At 38.8% G+C, this 13,712-nt stretch overlaps 1 protein-coding gene across 1 annotated transcript in view; it reads left to right on the forward strand.

The window, feature by feature from the left end:
• Window positions 1-13,712, forward strand: part of cald1a (caldesmon 1a) — a 52,814-nt gene that overhangs the window by 22,302 nt on the left and 16,800 nt on the right. Inside the window, 5 exon segments of the mRNA XM_081363722.1 lie at window positions 1,276-1,372; window positions 10,400-10,543; window positions 13,241-13,448; window positions 13,451-13,543; window positions 13,631-13,666. Coding sequence (XP_081219848.1) covers window positions 1,299-1,372; window positions 10,400-10,543; window positions 13,241-13,448; window positions 13,451-13,543; window positions 13,631-13,666 — 555 coding nt within the window. The 5' untranslated portion in view covers window positions 1,276-1,298.

The following is a 13,712-nucleotide window of genomic DNA, read 5'->3' on the forward strand; positions in this document are numbered from 1 at the left end:
GTTACAGTTAAAATTTTACTAATAATATATACTAATACCTATTTTTCTATTCAATCTTGTCTGTATTTTTTTGTTTTTCACTAATTTCACTTTTTTCACTTTTTCATTTTTCTTTTGTTACAGCTTTAGTGCAATAAAAAAAAAACATATTCCACAGTAAACGGCATAATATGTGTTTTGGCTACTGTGTTTTGGATTCTGGTTGTCCTATTCCAACACCTGAAACTTATTTTCAGTTATTTTCCACTTATTTCCTGTGATAGCTTGAAAAAATATTGCCCCTTTAAAAGCTCCAATGTAGTTAGCTAGCCTACTTTTTATTAACTAATAACTTTTTTTTCAACAATTTTCAAGCAAAAAGTCTGCAAGTGTTTTCATTTTCAAACATGCTTTCCGCAAGCGAATCCCAGCTAACCAGCAACAGTGCCGTGATCACAAAAGAGAGGGAGGGAACGAGAAAAAAAAAGGAAAGGAAAGGAATGGAATGGGCAATAATTGGGAGTCGGGAAGGGAAAGAGCGAGAGAGGGACAGTGTCGGAATGGGAGAGAGAGAGAGAGAAAGGAAAAGGGGAGAGAGGGAGGAGACAGACCCGTCGGCCGTGATTGTGAGTTTGCACCATAATGGGAGGGAGAAAAATGGAGGAAAGTAGGGAGGGTGAAAAAATGGGAAAGGAAGAGGCCGGCTTTGGCCCAGCTGCAGCGAGAGAGAAAGAGCCTGAAATACTCTTTGAGTTGGAGTGTTATCGAGACGAGAGAGAGTGAATTTCTGCTATGTTTTGAAAGCTAAAATGTTCCAGAGGTCATCATCACTAAAGTGAAGGTAGGGCGGTCTGAAGCGTCACAGTGCTGAGATTAATGACAGCAGCTCTATATCTCCTGGGTGGGCTGGGTTCCTCCACTATGTACTCTGCAGTATATTTAGTCAGAGTCTTTCTGCTTGACTGAGTGGACATCCTGTGCTAACATCTTTTCCTCACCCATTCTCTCTCCCTCTCTCTTTTTTTTTTCTTCATTCTTCCTCTCTCTCTCTCTCTCCCACAATTTCCATTTTAAGTGGTATTATGAAAACAAACTTGTGATCTGTTTGATGTCGGGCTGAGAAAAGATCGACTGTAAATGTCTTGCATATGGGAATGCGTGATTTTTGTGAAAAGGTTAACCAAATACTCACAGCAGCTGTGGAATCCAGACGTACTCAACCATATTCAGATTCTGTGAGTTTATGTAAGGTTCATGCGTGAGACTAAAAGACACACATGTTCTGTTGTTTCGCAGGGTCATACTCTCAGGATTGAAGCATGGATGATGATTTCGAACGGCGCAGGGAGCTCAGGAGACAGAAACGGGAGGAGATGCGTCTGGAAGCCGAGAGGTAACTTGGGCGTCATTAATGCTCGCTTTGCACCGTAAACCGAGGGCTGTTAATGAGGTTGAGATCATCAGATTGATTGCACAGCCACTGCTTGTAAAGATTGTTCACCTTGCTAAAACATGACAGCTTGCAAACTGTGTGACTGCTCTGTGGCCAAATGAGTCTTTGTGCATTCGTGCAAAGTTTAAAAATGCTTTTTAATGTGTTTTCTGTTCCAGAATCTTTTTGGGGGGATTAAGTGAACTTTAAGATATTATTAAAGAAGGCAGTTGTGAAAGGGATAGCTTGCCCAAAAACGAAAGTTCTGTCATCATTTACTAACCCTCAAGCTGTTCCTATGTGATTCTCTTTTATCTGTGGAACACAAAATGCCAAGAATGTTGACTCTTTTTCATATACTGAAAGCAAACATTAGCAATGTTTCCATCTATAATGTAACTCTTGTGTAAAATTGGAATATTGCATAAAAAATTTGTGAATAAAGCACAGTTTCCATCCCATGTGTTCAAGAGAAATGACAAAGTGACCAAATCGTCACTTCCTGGGAAATTAGCGCAAAATATCTGTAATAGGAATGGAAGTTACTGCAATCGGGGGTCTTTTTCATACATCATAAATGACTGAACAAATGACACAGTCATGTTACCTTGCGTTTGGATACATGGAATTTGGGAATGCTACCGCTTGAGAGTTCTGGGAGGTAATTATACCCAACCATTTTGATGACAGACTTTGGCTCTGGTATTTCAGAATGATCAACATTGAGATATGCTGTTCAGTGAAATTTATTCTGTAAATGTGTTTCCATCATAGTTTATGCGCATGTCTTAATTGAGCGCAAGCATTTTTTTAATGCACATTTTTACAATTTATGCATATCTTGGTTTCCATCCTGCAAATTTTTTTTTTGCAATATGATATCCCAATTTTTGACTTAAAGGTGGATGTTAACTCAGATAGTGACCAGGGGATGCTAAATTGAATAGCAATATAGCTATTCAAACTATATTCCAATTCATATGACATTATGTTTCTTTACTTTTCTAAATGCCATAAAGAGACAACAAATTTGTAGTTTGTGGTTTATCTTTGCATCTGCTGCAGATCTTAAATATTCAGATATTGCTGCATGGAGACATATTATACCAGTGTCAGTGGTGGCATCGATCACATCAAACAAATTTTAATATACTGAAGTTTGAATGCAATATGAGGACGGTGGTGAAAGGGAAGATTTTCAGTGTAACAACATAAATTTAAGTCATATGGACTACTTCAGTGGTACTTTTATTATGCTTTTTTGTTATTTTTGAATCTTGACAGCATTTGTCTCTATTTCCATTTGTGTGGAACAGAGAATCCTGGACACAATTCAGTTGTTTCGACTCACTAATATTCTGGATTGCAAACTATTGGTAATTAATGTGGCGAGACCCGCAATTGGCAAATTCAGCCATGGCTCTTATAGTTTATTTTTGTGCATTCAAATATGATCACATTTGCAATAGTGTAAGATTCATAAATGAATGCTCCTGCATGTATTTCCTACATTCCCAACTCTTAATCATTCTTCTCATTGTGGGAAAGAAAAATGTGTAATCACAATTTGTAAGTAATCACTGTTTTAATGCTTTTGTGGCCCAAAGATTGCGCTATCAGCTCCTTTTTCTTTTTCTGTGATGATGGAGTCTGCTACAGAAAGCCGGTGTTAACGTAACAAATATTAAACATCAACGGACTGGCACTTTTGTGAGCCGCTTGACCATTTAAGGCAACGTGACGCGCCCATAAAAACTGGAGGCACTGACCCAAATAGCCCTTTTGCATCAGGCTAGATGATCTCTGAGCACTGTGCATTTCTGCAAACACAGACAACAGCTGTTTCTTGAACATTTATGCCCCTGTCAAAAAGAGTTATGGGTAATGCAAATCAAGCTTATTATCATACCAGGAGAGCATAGGATTGCATGAATCAGCTCTAAATCAATATCTTTCAGCAACAATTATGTCTATTATCATTGGCTAGGAAGTTAGACCAGAGTAACTTGGTGTACAGTTAGTTTCGAGTGTCAGCTTCCCGTCTGCAACGGCTTTCCTGTTTCCTCCAACCGTGTTACCATGAAGCGGGAATGCTTTTCTTTTTCATGATTTAAGATATATGGGACATTTTTCACCTAATCGCAGGGCGGAAGCGTAAAGCCGATGACGCACAGATTAGGGACCATTATATTTTACAGCAAAGCATAAACCAAATGCTTTTTTTGGCTATATGTTATAAACCTCTGAATGGGTGGAATTGGGTTTCCTATGCCAAGTATCGCATTTGGCAGAAAGTTACAAATGCAACCCGTTCAGCTCTGCGACACAATGTGATCTTGTGTTTATGTTCTTCTGGAGAATTTGGCCCGCTCCTCCTTGCCTGCTCGAGTTAGTGATAAAAGATTAAAATGCTCTATTAAATTACTTTCATTATGCAAAGATGCTGTAACAATCAATATTTACTCTTTGGCGGTAATTGAACTAGTCAAAACCATGTGCCGTCCTGTGGGCCCCGTCCATTTCGGCCATCATCACCATGCACGTCGAAGACAAAAGTCAGCCGATGTACAAAATGATAAGCGTTGTCGCTTTGCCAAATGTCTCTACATTCGAAGTGTTTACTGGCAGTGATTTGGGATGCTCTCCGTCTCCAGACGGTCCTCAGTGCAAGCAGAGGGACAGCGGGCAGGCAGATGTTGGCTCGGCGCTGATGCGGAAAAACAGAGAAAGTCAGATAACGCATGTACACGCAGGAGCAGCTTGGCATCCGAGTCCAGTTGCTTTTCCATCAGGCGATGATGGCTTGATGTGCGCCAGTCTTTTTCTTCTGGAAGACGTGCCAGTGTTTCAACTGCTGAAAATGACAGGAGAGGAAAAGTGTGCGAGAGAAGGAGGGTGTGTGTTCTGTCTTTTGTCTGGACTGTATGTATTACTTTTAACTCGAAAATATGCTACACCTTCACATTAGATACACTGTCAGAAATAGGGGTACAGTAGGAGTCCATTTCTGTCCCCCAAGGTACAATCTACACTAACGTACCCCATAGGGCTTAGTATTGGACCTCAAGGTACATATATGTACCTTTTTGAGGGTCAAAAAGTATTAAAATGTACTTATGTACTGTTTCTTTTAAAGGTTAAGGTACAATATTGTACCCTTGAGGGTACAGCCCCAGGAACAAACCATTGTACCCCTAAAGGTACAATTATGTACTTTATTTTCTGAGAGTGTATGATGCAAATACAACGTTCCCATAGACAAAACTGTCTGATGCTGATTGCATAGATGTAAATGCATTTGTCAATATCACAAACTCCAGTCTGATTGTCTGACTGCTATTAAATTCCCAGGAGTCAAGATGTAGAGGCTTTGATCAGTTTGTTAGGAAACGTGTTTAAATCTTTCCCTGCCATTGACAGAATTTTCCAGCAATAAAGTTATACGGTAGGGGTCGCTATTACACATCTTCTGAAAGAGTACAGAATCTCCGGATCGAAACACGTGAAGAATAAGCAGAAACAAGCGATTGAAGCATTACTTGCGCACATGTAAAATAATGCGATCATCAAATATTCAACAGCATATAAATCAAAACTGCCTAACGTTACTGAATGAAATGTTGACCTAGGAAGAGGTACAGGACTGTGAAGCTTTGAAGGTTTTGAAGGACTCAATCTACTCCATCTATGTTTTGATCATCATTCTGAGTCCGATCGAATGTAGTCTTTGACAAAAACGTGATTTCTCAGCTTTTTCACCGCTGACGGGGGAAGAGTTAAAAGTAACTGCAAAAAATGTGTTTTTAAGGAACAAATAGACGCTGGATTTGGAAAAGTTTGCAAGGTTTATGAATCATCATTAGGAGTAGCAACTCAACTAGATATCCTCAACTATTTGTTGTGCTAAGTGCTATAATAGTTCTTTTGAATGGATAGAAATTCTGCAAACCGCAAACGTTGGCTTATTTCTTTGATGTTGTCTGTTTTGACCCTCTATTTGAATTAACTGCTTATTTGCTGAACCCTTGTCTATTGTGGTATCCAACATTTTCCAATTTATCTGCTCCAAAACTTCATCCATAAAGAATGAAATGTGGTTAGTCGTTTTACATGAAGGTCATACGGGCCCTTCCTGTTTAAGTGGGCGGTTCATGGCCAGAATAAGCTGCAAAGTGAATGAGACTTTATGCTGATAGTCAAACATCTGGCTCTGTGAGACTATAACAACTAGATCATAGATCAGGTCTGCTATGCATTTAGAGAAATAGCTGGTCAGAGCCGCTTCTGAGATGACTGGCACTGTTGAAGGGTCAAAGGGTTCATGCTGTTTTTAAAGCACCATGTATACACAAGCACAGTTACACACGCACACACACTCCTGTGTGACTGCAGTGGCCTTTCCCGGGACAGGTTGATGTGTTCCAGCTCCGAGTCGGGTCATTGATACTCCGCATACACACACAGGAATGTTTTGACTGCTGGCTCCGTGTCCCCACTCACCATGCTGACGGAATGTTCTGACTAATGATTACCAAAACCTACCATTTCTGTCCAGTCCACGGTTTCTATTTTAGCATCAACTGCAGAATAAATTTGGATGGGAGCTATGTTTCCATTCAAGCTAAGAATTTAATTAATGGGAAAAAAATCACGAAAAGCAATTTGTGACTCAAGCTGCATTTCCAGCTGCATTGTTTAAAAGAACAAATTCGTCATTTCTGGAGAAACTGCAGTAGAAAGGAAAATGGAATTTGTAGTCACTGGGGAAGCCATTGCACGGATCTTTTATTATGTGTAATAAATTACTGCAACAAAGCGCTCTGATGGACTTTATGTTTGACAGTGATCGATTCAAGTGTGTCAGACAGTTTTGGAAGGTGATAGTAGCCCGTCATTTGAGCATATTCAGTCACATGACTTGAGTCACAGTCACACTTCTACTACTACTTCTAAGAATTTTATTAGGTATAGGTAGATGTGTTTAGATTGTAGTTTATGCACAAATTTAAAAAAAATATACACCTCCAAAAACCCATAAAAAAAAACAAAAAGTTATTTATTGTAATAAATAAGTAATTATCTGCCAGGAGATTATCCATTAAGTTTACACTTGACTTGTCCTTTAACCCTAAAACAAAACACAATGCTGTGCGTAATTCAAAATACAGATAAAAATCTAGTAAAAAATCAATACAGAAAATTCCACAGTACACTGGGCCCTATTTTTACGAAAGTGAAGCCTTTTATGTGCATTTTTCGAAATGTTATGCACATCTTGCATGGAGTTTCCATCCATAATTCTTTTTATTTAACATATATTTTTTATTTTATTTGTGTAATTGCATAAAACATGCAGGGCAGAATGTGCATAAAGTAAATGTAATTTATGTAACGAACATAAAAAATTATAAAAATTATTAACGCCTCATATACACCCATATACTTTTAAAAGTTGTATTTTTGTGACACTAAAGACATTAATAATGTTACAAAAGATTTCTATTTTAAATAAATGCTGTTCTTTTAAACTTCATATTCTTGTATGCTTGTATGTAGTTTTCTCTATGGATCTACAGCCATCTTGGCACCACACATCTGTGCTGTTCCCATGAGAGGCCAGGAAGAGCTGAGGAAATAACACCCATCCTCAACGAATGGCCCGTTCCAAACACACTCTCTCTCTCTCTCTCTCTTTCTCTCTGGCTGGTTAAAGGAAAGCCCGCTTGAGGGTATACATGTGTTCAAGGGATGCTGTTACTGAAAGCTGTGTGGTTATGGGGCAGAAATGAGAGCAGGTGATCCTGTGCTGTGGTCAAATAAGGAATGGACGGATCTGTGGCATTGGAGATGAGTGTGGGGTCAGTAAGTAAAGGAAGAGCGTGGGAATAGAACAGCGGACCCAGATTTGGCAGGGTCCAAAAATTTCTCTCTCCCAACCCTTTGGTCTGTGATTGCTCTCGAGGGCCTTTGCCCTGTGTGTAATGTTTTCATTGACATTTCTGAGATGTTTGGACCACAAGAAAATACTTCCCGCCTTGATACTTCAGCTGTTCCGGCCTGGTTATGGGCTCTGCATGTTGTTATTTGTGCTATTATGAGAGCAAATTAGCTGCAACATTAGCTGCATATCAATTTAATTTCCCACACAGTAACCCTGGCTTCCTTTATAGAGTTTATGAATCCCATAAAACATGCTGCTCACCGCGTAGCTCTCACCACGCACACTATAAAATAATTAATGCTACACGGCTGAAAGATGTGCTCCATATGGAAATCATGTTCTTGTTTTGGTTTACATCCCATATCACTACAGGTACTAAAGCAATGCCCCCAAAACCCCTATACTGCTCAAAAATGCTGAGATGCTCCTGAATGTTTTTGCAGCAGGCAGCCAGCGTGTTTTATTTCTGATTTATTTGTGTGGTTATGGAACAGGGAAGATGGGCGGTGTTCCCCGGAGGGATATCGGATCAGAAACTCATCTAAGTGTCCAGACTCGATGGGCTGGAATGTTAAAGCGGATTTGAGGGCATTCTGTGTTTTTCGAAAACTCCCTCTGGATTTTATTCATTTATATTGAGAGAAATATATTTATTGTTAAAATAATAGTTTGATGTAGTGTAAAATCATACGGTAAACTTTCAGGACTTCCAACATGGTCCAAAACGTTTCTCAATTCATCCAGAAATCCTTGGATTTCCCATGCCCGGAAGCAGAAAAACACTGTTAATTCCATTCATACAATGGCATTGGAAATGTTTTTTGGAAAATTATCATAAACAAATTCTGTTGAATAATGTTATAAGTTAACCTCAGAGAAAGATATTTTATATGGTCCCTTACAGAACAAATACTTCAGTATAAACACAGTTGAGCTTGTCTGGTATGATTTGTTTGTGGACATAATGACAAAGGGAGAGAAGACAAGAACAAGAAAGATGGAAAGAAAGAACAACAGAATCAGCAAGAATCCAGCTCTCTATATGATTTCACTCTCCCCAAGGTTTTCCATGGGCGTTAACAGAGCACCACGTTCAGTCCTGAACACATTCCTAATCACTGCACAAACTGAGGAAGGGCTTTTTTGTCAAGATTTAAGACTTTTTTCTCTCCAAAAAATCAAAAGCAAATGCCTTTTTTAGAACCATTAAGATTTTTTGCCTTTTGACATTTGTATTACAACTGGTTTTATTGTGAAGCATGACTCAAACAGAAATAGAAGGAAAATGGAAATTAATTATCATAGCTGCTGCTCATAACATTTCAAACAATAGATAGTCGAGCACATTTGATCTGATATAACTGGAGTGCAAGGTTATGAGATGCATTATGTGAATGCTTGGCTAAAGAGATGTGTCTTTAAACTAGATTAAAGTAGATGTGTCTGAGCCCAGAACTTTATCAGGAAGGCTATTCCAGAGTTTAGGAGCCAAATGTGGCTCTCGACTTAGATATCATATAGATACTACCAAAATTCCAGACTTGCATGACCTTAAAGAGCGTGATGGATTGTAGAGCGATAGAAGATCAGTTAAATACACAGGAGCTTAATAATAGGTGACCAGTGTAGAGATGATAAAATTGCTGCGATATGACTAGAGCTGTATTTTGGACTAACTTTAGCTTGTTTATTGAGGATGCAGGACAACCAGCTAGTGATGCATTACAATAATCCAGTGTAGAGGTCGTGAATGCATGAAATGGCATTTATGCATCAGAAACAGATAACATGTTCCGTAGATTAGCGATGTTTCTGAGGTGGAAGAAGGCTGTTTTTGTAATGTGTTGCTGTCTAATATTAGATCCAGGTCTTTAACTGTAGAGGATTAAGTTACAGTACATTCTAGATGAAAATTCTAAGAGATTCTGTGTACAGATTTCTGGCCCAATAAGTAATACTTCAGTCTTATCCTAATTTAATAAAAGAAAGGCCATCCAATATTTTACATCTTTAACACACCGTCAGCTTAGATAATTTAGAGATTTCATCTGGTCGTGATGAATATATAACTGAGTATCATCAGCATAATACTGGAAACTAATTCCATGTTTTCTAATAATATTACAAAGGGGGCAGCATTTGTATTGAAAATAGCAGAGGGCCTAAAACAGACCCTTGCGGCAATCCATAATTTACTGACGTTAACTTGGAAAATTCCCTGTTTAAATAAACAAAATAGAAACGGTCTGATAGGTATGATCTAAACCACCTTAATGCCTGAATTAATACCAGTGTAATTTTGTAATGAAACTAAGAGTATGTCATGATCTCTATATGTCAAACGCAGCACTAAGATCAAGTAAAACTAATATTAAGATGCAACCTTGGTCAGAAACTAGAAATAAGTTATTTGTTACAGTTTCTGTGCTATGATGGGGCCTGAATCCTGACTGAAAGGTTTCATAAATATAATTTTTTTGCAAGAAGGAGCATAATTGAGCAGACACAACATTTTCTAGTATTTTAGATATAACTGGAAGACTTTAAATGGTTCTGTAATTTGCCCATTCATTTGGATCTAGTTGTGGTTTCTTAATGAGAGGTCTTGGGACATGACCCAGAGTTAGAGATGAGTGATACTGAAGACTGGAGTAATGATGCTGAAAATTCAGCTTTGCCATTACAGAAATAAATTACGATTAACAAACCCAAACTTAAACGGTAGTGTAAAAATGTCCTTATATCAGCAAGAGACGAGAGAGAGAGAGGTGAAGAAAGCTTGTCAGAGAGATATGAAAACTTTATTTAGGATACACGAAAGTCCCCTGGCTGTTATGTGGGCTGAATGTTGTCAGGATCCTCTCATCAGCTGCCAAAGCTTATACACACACACACACACACACATACAAAGCTGACAGCCAGTGAAAGTTCATCTTCGACAGCTACAACAGCAGCAGTTTCAGCTGTGACTGTGTGTGCCAAGGTGACATGAGGCCTAACTCTTTCCGTCTCTTACTGGTGTAACATCTAGCTGTCTCTGTGTGCAGGATGGCATATCGCCGGAGTGAAGAGGATGAGGAGGAGGCCGCTCGTGAGCGCAGACGAAGAGCGCGTCAGGAGAGAATGCGTGGTAAGGAGAGTGAAGATGTGGCCTACAAACCTGAGACCCCGGAGCTCAACAACAGCCACAGGTAAAACACAGACTCGCTCAAGTACTATGTCACTACAAAAAATGATTTTCTTACTCACCCTGCGTTTGAATATGCCAACTTCCATACTATATAGTAGGTGAAAAACAGTACGTGTGCTGAGTAGTACGTCCGAATTCGTAGGATTCATAAAACAGGAGGCGGAAAGTACCTGGATGACCTATTATTTTCAGTGAGATGCTGAAGTGCGAATCCGAAGGACACTTTACTATCCCATGAGGCCACAGGAGAGGAGTTGTAGATAAGCGATGCAACTGAGAGCAACATGAGAAATCATTTGACATTAAAGAGGTCTTTATACCATTAAAACATCTTGCAAGTTTCGTAAAACGTCCTCTTTATTATAAACAAAGCATTTATTAAATCAAGCTCTGAAAACAGAACATTTTTATATTGCTGGATCTGTGACGTCACACAGGCAAATACATTTGACATTTGCCTACGCTGGATTTGAGCATTGCATTGCGTCAAAAGCAAATAGAACGCATTATAATCACTGACGCTGTCTACACTGGATACAGCTCTTTTGATTATCTCTACAGACTTCAGAAGAATCCAAGCCAGAAAGCAATAGTCGTCATTTCACCGTCTAACTATAGACCCGATATAGTCCGGCTATGAGTAATACATTTCTAGCCAAAATAAACTTGAAATTGATTACATGTTGTTTTTGCCAACATAACTTCCGAGATGTATGATATTCCATCATGTAAGCAAAGTCAACAGTGATTACAAGGTGTTTGGTTTAATTTCTTCACTCATTTCATTTCTGTATCTAATTGGTGACTAGTCTATTTCTGGGCTCTGGTTTAGACGTCTATTACATTTTCACTGACAGCCCAAATTTTGCCTTGTTTTAGCCTAGACGTCTGGGCTGTGTACGGACGCCTTTTAGACGTCTTTTAAACGCAAAATTGCTTGCTGGGAAGCGTCTGAAACAATTGTGTGTTTTTTTCTATGTTGCCCGGATCGTGTCTGAGGATTAAATGTTTGTTTGGAGCATTTTGTTTTGTAAGCGAGGCACAGTGTAATGCAAAGTTTGCAAATAAACTTTTAAAAGATAAAGCAGCCAACTGTATTGGATCTGACAGCAGCTGCTTCACAAACCGTACTGTAATTATTTCATAATGCTTTGTCCGTAAATGACGGTTTTAAATAGGCAATAATTAAATAGGGCAATAGTGAGTGGGCTTTCATGCGGTTTCCTATGCAATGACGTTAGCCAATCATAAAAGTGGCCGTTTACTGACAAACCTTAAAGAATCTGCCCCTTAAAAACAGATCATTTAAGACAGACGGTCAGAATGAGGATTGAAAGTAATCGTTTTTCCTCATATATATATTAGTTTTTGCAATTTGTTGCAACAAACTTTATTAATATTATAAGTGAACCTCAAGGAACATATATTAAAATATTTTTTAAAAAATGATGTCATGACACCTTTAAGATAATAAGTCTTGTTAACTGAAAAATGAACCAAAGTGAGTTTGTTTAAAAAAGAAAATAATCTTGTATACTCTTTGAATTAAGTTTATTTTTCGGACCCCACTGACAGATGTTTTTTCTTGCTTTAAGCACAGACTGATGACTTTTTCAGAATGCAAGACTTAATATTTGATATATTTTTGCTTCTCATGTAAATGTATCTTTATTTAAGAATTTTTAGGTAATTTTAATGGAAACCAAGACTAAGCAAGTCAATAAGCAAGTCAATTTTTGGCAGTGATTGGACAAAAATGTCGATATGTAACTCACTTTTTCACTTTTTCTTGCGCCTTCCTCTCGGTCTGTAATCTGCAGATTTAGTGGGCGGCACTAATAAATAACTTCCTGTAGCGGGTCAGCATTGCGGAAGCAGTGACATGTTCAGACAGTGAGGCTTTGTGCAATGAATGGACACAGAAGACGGTCAAACAAGACCAGAATTGTTCTCGATGTGTGACCAGACATAGCTCCATCTATTGTCAGTAGTGCTGACGCACGGTAAACGTTTGCCAAGCGGTGCAGTCAGACTACATTAACCTACAGTGGCAGGATTATGGCAGTCTGTGTCCTTGTGCACGCTGGTTATGCAGCCCTAGAAAAGGCAAAAGGGAGTGCGGATCCACTTGAAACCATAATGAAGTTCCTCGCTATCAATTTAGGTTTTGAGGTTTTCAGTGTTGAGGTTTTGCTAATAAGAAAGCAAATTATGTTCTTTAGGGTCGTAATGTTGTGTAAGGCCTAAATATTAGCTGATTATTTGGCCCCAGTGTTAATGTTGTTGTAGCTCATACAAAATATAAATAGCATGTTATGTTTTATATTTTATGCACTACTGTTCAAAAGTCGGCAAGATTTCTGTTTTTTTTTTAAATTAGTATCTTACTTGATCAAAATTTTAAATAACTGTTTTCTATTTAAATGTATTCTAATTTTAATAATTTCAGCATCATTACTCCAGTCTTCAGTGCCACACGATCCTGCTGAAATAATTCTAATACGTGGATTTTCTGCTCAAGAAATATTTATTATTATCAATGTTGAAAACAGTTGCTGCTTAATATTTGTGTGAAAACTGATACTTTTTTTCATTCTTTTCAGCCACTTTTCTCTCTAGATACTGGAACTGAAAAGCTAATATCCCTCCATCACTAGTAATATATTGCTGTCTGTATTCTACCTTATTTTCTCTCCAGCGTTATGGTGACGGAGAGCGTATCCACCTCAGTGGTGACCTCCAGTGGGACGGGAGAGGACGAGGAGGAACAGGCCCTGCTGGAGCGCCTGGCGAAGAGAGAGGAGCGCAGGCAGAGGAGGATGAAGGAGGCGCTGGACAGACAGGAGGAGGACGACACCAACCAAACATCAGAGAGCAGCGCTGGTCTGCGGCCCGGCCCGAGCTACGACAGGTGGAAGAGGAGGAGGAGGAGGAGGTGGTCATCCCGAGGGAGGAGGTGGTTGTGGAGGAAAAGCCACGGAGGTCTTATTTGAGAGAACAGGTGTGTATTTCTTTTTGTATGGTTTGTTAGACCACAGGAACTTGCATTTAAGGTTTGTTTATGGCATTTAACTTTGTTTACCTGTAGGAATCCGTTGAGGAAATATCTAAAATACCTGATGAGGTATGATAATAAGTGTTGTTGTTTTTCCAAAATGGCTTTTTTTTTG

The sequence above is a fragment of the Scardinius erythrophthalmus genome, assembly GCF_964197995.2.
Source record: "Scardinius erythrophthalmus genome assembly, chromosome: 4".
Taxonomy (NCBI): Eukaryota; Metazoa; Chordata; class Actinopteri; order Cypriniformes; family Leuciscidae; genus Scardinius; species Scardinius erythrophthalmus.